The following is an 8889-nucleotide window of genomic DNA, read 5'->3' on the forward strand; positions in this document are numbered from 1 at the left end:
TTTCCAGACCGTCTATAGTCCAGTGGTTTTCCCAAACCGTCCTACAGTCCAGGGTTTCAACCGTCCTACAGTCCAGTGGTTTTCAAACCTCCTACAGTCCAGTGGTTTTTCAAACCGTCCTACAGTCCAGTGGTTTTCAAACCGTCCTATAGTCCAGTGGTTTTCAAACCTATCCTCGGGGACCCGCAGACTTTTCACAATTTAGTTGTAGCCCTGAACTAGTTTACCGGAGTCACCTATTCAAGGGCTTGATGATTAGTTAACATGTTGAATCAGGTGTGCTAGCTGTGGAGTAGTTCAACTACATGGAACAGCTGAAAACCACACATATCTACATACTGTGTCTACTGAATACTCATGAAGCCACCCTCACATAAACACTGCCAGCCTGTCTCCCTGCCTGCTACTAAAACACCTGTTAGAGAGGATGAGCCTGACAGTTCACAGGGAAAACACACCTGTCCTAACAGACAACATGGGGGCACGGTTGGGCACAGTGAGTGTGGGAACAACACTGCAATGCCAGCTGAGGCACATCTGAGGAGTTACAGACAGCAAATAGAGAGGGTTGTGTGTGTGTGTTCCTYCTGCCTACCATGATGACATCCCCGGCCCGGATGTTGAGAGCGGTGGGGTCGTGGATGTTCCAGTAGTCTTTCAGAGCTCTCACCTGCAGAACACCTGTAGCATCTGTGTGTGAGAAAGACAGAGGGGAGAAAGACAGAGAGGTAGAGAGAGAGAGAGAGAGGGGGACAGAGAGGGGAGAAAGAGAGAGGGGGGGACAGAAAGAGAGAGGAGAAAGAGAGACACACACAAAGTTAGTTCAGGGAATTGGTATGAATGAAGGCAGGAAGAAAATACAGCCCAATGATTGATACATACTGACATGTACACCTTTTTCAAATCACCTTAAGGGGATATACCCAGACGCCGCTACAATCCCAATGCCTGTTGTTTCTTTATTAGTCACATCCGGCACTGGTATGGAATGTAGTAACATCAGAGAGCAGAGTCAGTCAGTGCTGTATTCAGCTTCTGACTGGTTGGTACACATCAATAATTCATCCATGACGAGGAGGTGTGGTGGCTGATTGTGTTCTATTCACTCTGCTCTGAACAGAGAGAACTGGATCATAACAGGAAGTCTCTCTCCACAGCCTCCATGTTTGAAGCAGCAGTCTGCTGACTGAGGAACACAAGTGCTCATTATGGCCTGAGTTCCCAGGCTGCGAGAACCAGACCAAAGACCCAGGCCTGCTGGATTACAGAGGAGATAGCAAACAGCAGAGGTCCAAAACACAGTCTCATGCAGGCGCACGTACACAGGGGTGACACCTAACAATCACACACAAACAAACAAACAAACGCATAGGTCGCACACACACACGCATCCACACACACACACACCTAGTCTTTTGGTTGTGTGTGTGAGCTGATAGGGTTATGTAACCTGTACTCCATGAGGTTAAACACAGCTGCTTGGTGAATTACAGCTTAGAACATTTCATATCCCTCAGTCTCTCCTCTGGGCCTCTCTCGCTATAGGAACGTCTGCACTGGCTCTGTCTCAGTGTGTCTCCTCTCCCAACACACACACCTCTGAACACTCTGTCCTGCAGAACTCAAACTGCAAAAGAATGCAAGAGTCGCTTCACTACACAAAAGCACAAAGAAATAAATCTGCTAGCAGGAATCTATGCTGACATTTAAAAAGAAATTGCGGCTAAATAGATTTTTTAACACACAKATACATTTAGGAACACAATAAAAGTATTTGAGGAGGAGCGTTTTTATGATAAGAAATGACCAAAAGTGAAAGAATAAAATGTTTTTGTGGTGTTCCATGCTCAAGCAAGTACAATGTACCGTCAAATATTTTAGTCACTTAGGGGAGACAAAAATGTTCAGCTGCCCCTTAAGGCAAAAACAGTGCAGACTGGAACATGTCGTCTGGAAGATTCTCCCATGTCTCTTCACTAGCAGTTGAGTTGAGCTCAAACAAGCTAACATAAAAACAACCTAGCATGTGAACAAAATTATATCCAAGAAACACAAGGACACTCAAGTCACTCAAAGTACTCTATGGCTACACCACTTCTAAAACAGCCACATTACTTTGAAAAGAAACTACAGCAGCAATTTATTATCTATAAATCAAAACTCATACTTGACTTTTCAAGTTTGTGAGTAAAATGGTCGCACTGTAGACCTGGTTCAAGGACATAAAAGCAGGCGGAAAAAACACAGAATGAAAGGTAAAGACTGCCAAAGAATGATACTGTCATGAGAATAATGTCTTCATTTGTTAACAACTATCTGTTCACCTCGTAGGAGCTGCTTGATGTCCTTGCTGGCGTGAGAGGTGGTGAACTGGTTCACGATGTCCAGGCTGTCTGGTTGTACGTGTTACGGATGTTCACATCTATACCAGCCTGTCAAAACCACACACAACGTTATTGTCAATCAGATGTGCACTGAAACACAGCAACACGTTCAACATCGATGTTCTCAGTCTAATGCAGTCAACGGCAATGTACTGTACAGCCTATTCAATAATACACATTCACTTACATTGGACAACATGTCACCAACTGTTAGTTGAATGTGGTAGAATAGTGATTGAATCAGACTAGTTAAAGACTAAATGAGGTTGATGTCCCTCCAGTGTCTTACCTCTAGCAGCTGTCTGACCACCTCCGTCTTGCCGTAGAGGGAAGCCTCGTGCAGGGCAGTGCCAGCCTTAGTGGCCCTGTTGATGTCGATGCCCGCTTTCAGCAGCAACCTGAACCAGACAGGAACAACACAGTATTACTTTAGTACAGCTTCATGTTTACAAAGGCTGTTAACTCCAGGGTGAATTGTAAAGGTTTCTGCGAGGCAGAGCCATGGATGGAGCCAGCAGGACCAGATGCCAGGACAGTATATTATGTCAATGGCAGTGTTACAGTGATCCACCGTAGCTAGTCTGCTCAACATCCCACATCACATGAACTCACTGAGGTGCCAGGGGGAAATTTGGAAAATTCACACTCGATTCCAGCTGCAGACACACACACACACGCAGACACACACACACACTCAAATATCCTGGTAGTGAACAAGACAGTTAACCRACTGTTCCTAGGCCGTCATTGAAAATCAGAATTTGTTCTTACTGACTTGCCTAGTCAAATAAAGGTAAAATAAAAAATAAAAAAGTAGACAAGTTAAGCTTTAGGAATATTAGTGGGAATGTCAGAGCTCTTCTGGGAATGTACAGCGTGGAAAGTTTGTTAGAGTGACAGGAGAGGTATATTCACACACACACACACCACACATACATAAGGCAAGGGGAAGTGGGCATCCACACACGCCCATATGCAAAATGGTTTGGTAACTAACTACCGCAAACCCATAACCCCTGTCTTTCCATGGCATTCCTGCTCATCAGCCAAACCAGAACCATACCACAACATCTCACAATGACCTCTGTCACAATCACACCATTTATCTATAGTAACCCAAAATAACAATACAAGACTCAGACAGATACTGACTCAGACAGTGACAGTGATTTGCATCATCAGTTTATCTCACCACTCACTTTAGTAAATAAGGCACGCATCTAACAAGAAGTCACTTAGAGCGAGAGAAGGAGACAGAGAGAAAGAGAGAGGGATTTTTGGGGCTCAGTTGCCAAGCACAGAGCGATGACTCAGAAGACTGAGCCCTGGTAAAGGGGCCATGCTGGGGACAAAGACAGGAGAGAGAGACAGAGATATAGAGACAGGGAGAGGAAGAATACCCCTCTCTTACATGAACTTCATTATTCTCATCCTGTTAGAGATACTGTGCTTCAGCATCTCTCACTCTCTCTTCCCATCTCCCCCCCTCTCTGCCCTGCGGCTGCTAAGCCCCGGGTCAGTGTGCTCATTTCATTTCCCCTTAGAAACACAAAGGAGGGCAGGCTCATCAAAGTCTCTCTGTCCCTCTGGTTTGGCTGGATGCTGAAAGAGAGAGCCCTATCCTGTTCTCCTCTCCTCCTTTGGGGCCGCACTGACTCAATAACCCACTGTTCATATCCCCCCTTTAATACCTCTATTACATGGATGTCTATGTGGGGCCAAAGTGGTGGAACCATGGGACAGGTTACAGCATGTATTGTGGTGACATAACCGTGTGATTGGACCACAGGGCATTGTTATGGAGTCATATGGCCACTGGATCCCAGAAATCCTTGTGCCATGGTTGAATACACAGTTTCTCTCTTTCATTATCAATTGAAGCCAATGAAAGCCTTGACTGTTTCTTTGGTAAGGTGGTTTGGACCAGGGAGGTGTGTCAGAGAAAGGGCAGACCACCACACCACAAATAGGACTCCATAACGCTACAACTGCTGAAGCAGTCATTTTCACTGCTCATTCATTTGCTTGTAAAGAAAACAAGTCTGGCTGGCACCATGAACAGAGTGAGACGGGAGCTCCCTACCTCTGCACAAAATAAGGCACCTGCACAGCTGTTGTACTCCTCAACAGTGCTGAAGAATGACAAGACAGCGGAACACAAAGAGAAAACCGGAGTCTATTACGCACCACAACCAAACAAAGGTGTCAAAGTAAGTGAAATTGATGAAGATTTGAGTCAACTGTTAGGACAAGGGATAACAGCTAAATGCACTCAATATAAGCGCGAGCTGACAATAACTGACTATTTCTGACTACTGTCATATCAACACTTACAGTTGAAGTCGAAAGTTTACATACACCTTAGCCAAATACATTTAAACTCGGGTTTTCACAATTCCTGACATTTAATCCAAGTAAAAATTCCTTGTCTTAGGTCAGTTAGGATCACCACTTTATTTGAAGAATGTGAAATGTCAGAATAATAGGAGAGAACGATTTATTTCAGCTTTTATTTCTTTCATCACATTCCTAGTGGGTCAGAAGTTTACATACACTCAATTAGTATTTGGTAGCACTGCCTTTAAATTGTTTAACTTGGGTCAAACGTTTTGGGTAGCCTTCCACAAGCTTCCCACAATAAGTTGGGTGAATTTTGGTCCATTCCTCCTGACAGAGCTGGTGTAAGTGAGTCAGGTTTGTAGGCCTCCTTGCACGCACACGCTTTTTCAGTTCTGCCCACACAATTTCAATAGGATTGAGGTCAGGGCTTTGGGATGGCCACTCCAATACCTAGACTTTGTTGTCCTTAAGCCATTTTGCCACAACTTTGGAAGTATGCTTGGGGTCATTGTCCATAAGGGAAGACCCATTTGCGACCAAGCTTTAACTTCCTGACTGATGTCTTGAGATGATGCTTCAATATATCCACATAATTTCCCCTCCTCGTGATGCCATCTATTTTGTGAAGTACACCAGTCCCTCTGGAGCAAAGCACCCCCACAACAAGATGCTGCCACCCCCGTGCTTCACGGTTGGGACGGTGTTCTTCGGCTTGCAAGCCTCCCCCTTTTCCCTCCAAACATAACAATGGTCATTATGACCAAACAGTTCTATTTTTGTTTCATCAGACCAGAGGACAGTTCTCCAAAAAGTACAATCTTTGTCCCCATGTGCAGTTGCAAACCGTAGTCTGGCTTTTTTATGGCGGTTTTGGAGCAGTGGCTTCTTCCTTGCTGAGCGGCCTATCAGGTTGTGTCAATATAGGACTCGTTTTACTGTGGATATAGTTACTTTTGTACCTGTTTCCTCCAGCATCTTCACAAGGTAATATATGCTGTTGTTCTGGGATTGATTTGCACTTTTCGCACCAAAGTACGTTCATCTCTAGGAGACAGAACGTGTCTTCTTCCTGAGCAGTATGACGGCTGTGTGGTCCCATGGTGTTAATACTTGCGTACTATTGTTATACAGATTAACGTGGTACCTTCAGGCGTTTGGAAATTGCTTCCAAGGATGAACCAGACTTGTGGAGGTCTTGGCCTATTTCTTTTTAGATTTTCCATGATGTCAAGAAAAGAGGCATGGAGTTTGAAGGAAGGCCTTGAAATAAATCCACAGGTACACCTCCTATTGACTCAAATAATGTCAATTTGCCTATCAGAGCTTCTAAGCCATGGACATCATTTTCTGGAATTTTCTAAGCTGTTTAAAGGCACAGTCAACTTAGTGTATGTAAACTTCTGACCCACTGGAATTGTGATACATTGAATAATAAGTGAAATAATCTGTAAAGTCTGTAAACAATTGTAAAAATGACTTGTGTCATGCATAAAGTAGATGTCCTAACCGACTTGCCAAAACTATAGTTTGTTAACAAGAAATTTGTGGAGTGGTTGAAAAACGAGTTTTAATGACTCCAGCCTAAGTGTATGTAAACTTCCGACTTCAACTGTATATTCATTATAATGCCACTGTTGCTTTTGCCTCGAGTTTCACTATTTATCAAGACCACTTCACGCTTCTAATGATGTTTAGGTTACTGATGTTTTCATCATTTGACCGTGCATCTTTTGACCGTGCGTATTGGTGGTTGGGGTATGTTTTGTGTAGTTATAAAAAGAAGCTGTTACCGTGTCCAACATATATACTTTCTGTTTCATAGTTGTAACAAAGGAACTCCACTAACAATATTTCTTGAACACTTGAATTTCTTTTTTTGTGTATAGTGTACAGTAACATAAACTAATGAAAATGCTATTGAGTTCTTTGAAATAAAATAAAAATCATATTCTAATGTTACCCAAGGCCTTCATAAAGACAACKAAATGATTATTTTTGCGACAGCATATATTAAAAATATGAATTACACTGTTAGAATGTTGCAGTCAGAATGCCTGCTCATTAGCTTGAAGGCGGGGTCCATCGAGGCCCAGCAGTTCTAGTGTTAACAGTCTGGTCCCAGCTACTACTGATAAATCAGCAACCACATCTCACTGGCAGATCTGGGTCACATTGGCAGCACTGCTGCCTCACACCAGAGAGCCTCCCTCTCTGTCTCTCTCTCCGTTTCTCTCCAGTGTCTTTCTGCATATCCATCTCTCTCGCTCTCTCAGCCTGGTGACAGACTGCTGCAGCTGTCAGTGAAACATGTGAACAGGGCTGCAGAGTAGACCCCCTCCTCCTCCCCTTCTCTATGGCAGGGCTCAGGGTGACCTGGGTGTCTGGTACTGGACTGTACCAGACAGACTCTGATGTAGGTCTCCATGGAGGTACTAGGGGATTGGGACTGTGGCCCCTGGTGGAGTAGACATTGGACAGGCCGTTTTATAGCCTACCAGATAGTCAGAGTAGAGATTGGGGTACTAAATATATGGCTAGATCTACTTGAGAGAGAGAATAAACACACACACACACACACACACCACAGTGTTCCAGAGCGAGGGTGTGTGGAGACAGAGCCATGTCTGATAGTTCTTGTCTTGTCCATAGTACCGTGGAGAGGAAGAGGAGGAGGGAAGGAGAGAGGAGGGGCAGAGGGTAGACCCCCTCAGAACCATTTACTGTCCTGTTGAGTCTCCCAGCACACCAGTTCCAGATCAGTGACTGTTAACCCTGTCAGACCCCTGTCCACCTCAGAGTAGGTGTTCAACCACACAGACCTGTACTTACCAACCATGATCAATCATAGCCTTTCATTAGTATGGGACAAATTAGAGGAATGACAGGCAGAGGATTAAGACCTACAAGAAAATATCAATCTATCAATGGGCACTGTACACACAAATCATTATGGTCTGAATCGCAGCCTGACAAACGTGTACACAAATCTGCATTAAAACTTGACATCATTGACATCAATGCATGATTTATACAACACTTATTACACAATACGTGTTTTGCGTACGTTTCACAAGTTCAGATTGTGAAAAACAATAGGAAGTCTCTTACCGGATGATGTCCTTGTGTCCGTTGCGTGCGGCGAGGTGCAGCGGAGTGTTGAAGCCTGAGTCTGCAGGTTCCTTACTATTCCCCTCTAACAGAGCCACCACCATGTTACTGCTCAACAACAGCTGAGCAACCTGACAGGAGGGAGGTCAAGAAAGTCATAAAGCCATGGAGACAGAAGAGGAGAAAGGGAAATTGAAGGAGAGAAAGAAGAGAGAGAGCGAGAGAGAGAAGAGAAAGTGAGACAAGGGGGGGAGAAGGAGGGGTGATAAAGAAAAGACAGGGTGATGAGTGATGGCTTCAACTGTTACCAACACATGTACATTTCATGCACTGTTAGGACAAGGGATAATGCACACACACAAGTTTGAAACCTTTAGGAGTCCTGTGATTTGACATGGGAGGACCCACAGGTGAGTGTGAGGTAAAACAGGAGTGGCCCAGTGGCATAAACAACCCCACACATCTGGCCCACACACTAGATGACACCTCAACACTCACTGACTGACTACTGCTGCTGGGAAACTGGTCTGGGACAGAGGACAGGAGGAAAGAACGTTGATGCGTAAGTAGACTGCTCATAATTTTGAAGGTAAATTTTAGAAGCGCGGAAAGCGCCGATGGAATTCGAAGTTACTGTGTGTTTAACAGCTCTGAATGTAGAGCCTATAAACATCCAAGTGTAGGCATCTTGAATGATGCGCATAGACTCGTGTGAGAAGATACGACCAAGAGGTGAAGTAGGTCTATTCCTAGTGCTAGGTTGTACAGAAGTTTAAAGTAAGGAGCTATTGGTGTCCTTTGCAATCTGGAAAAAATGAGAGTACGCGAGGGAGATCAGTGGTGATGGTTAAGATTGCGATTACCACACTTCCTGTTGAATTTGGGAAACATCCACTAACACAGTAATGGACCGAACGCGGACCCCGGCCACGCGGGCTCGATGTACCGAACATGTAACGTCGAATTCACGGTAGCCTTGCTAACATGAAGAGAAGGTAGGTGTTGTGGGCAGGACGTAGTCTCTACTCATACTAAAAGCACCCGCACGAGTGCCGAG

General features: G+C 44.5%; 1 protein-coding gene across 2 annotated transcripts; it reads right to left on the bottom strand.

Moving 5' to 3' along the window:
• Window positions 1-81: 81 nt before the first annotated feature.
• Window positions 82-8376, bottom strand: LOC112071369 (caskin-2-like). Of its 2 annotated transcripts, none has more exons than XM_070439362.1 (4): window positions 7833-8376; window positions 2674-2782; window positions 2325-2432; window positions 82-681 (listed from the first exon to the last, which is right to left on the bottom strand). In XM_070439362.1, the coding sequence occupies exons 1-3, from the start codon at window positions 7934-7936 to the stop codon at window positions 2376-2378; spliced, it is 270 nt and encodes an 89-aa protein (XP_070295463.1). In that variant the 5' UTR covers window positions 7937-8376; the 3' UTR covers window positions 82-681; window positions 2325-2375. The 2 variants fall into 2 exon arrangements, with proteins under 2 accessions (XP_070295463.1, XP_023994595.1); XM_024138827.2 differs by having other exon boundaries at window positions 82-690.
• Between the last annotated feature and the right edge of the window lie 513 nt (window positions 8377-8889).

This window comes from Salvelinus sp. IW2-2015, unplaced genomic scaffold (assembly GCF_002910315.2).
Source record: "Salvelinus sp. IW2-2015 unplaced genomic scaffold, ASM291031v2 Un_scaffold1596, whole genome shotgun sequence".
In the NCBI taxonomy this organism is placed as follows: Eukaryota; Metazoa; Chordata; class Actinopteri; order Salmoniformes; family Salmonidae; genus Salvelinus; species Salvelinus sp. IW2-2015.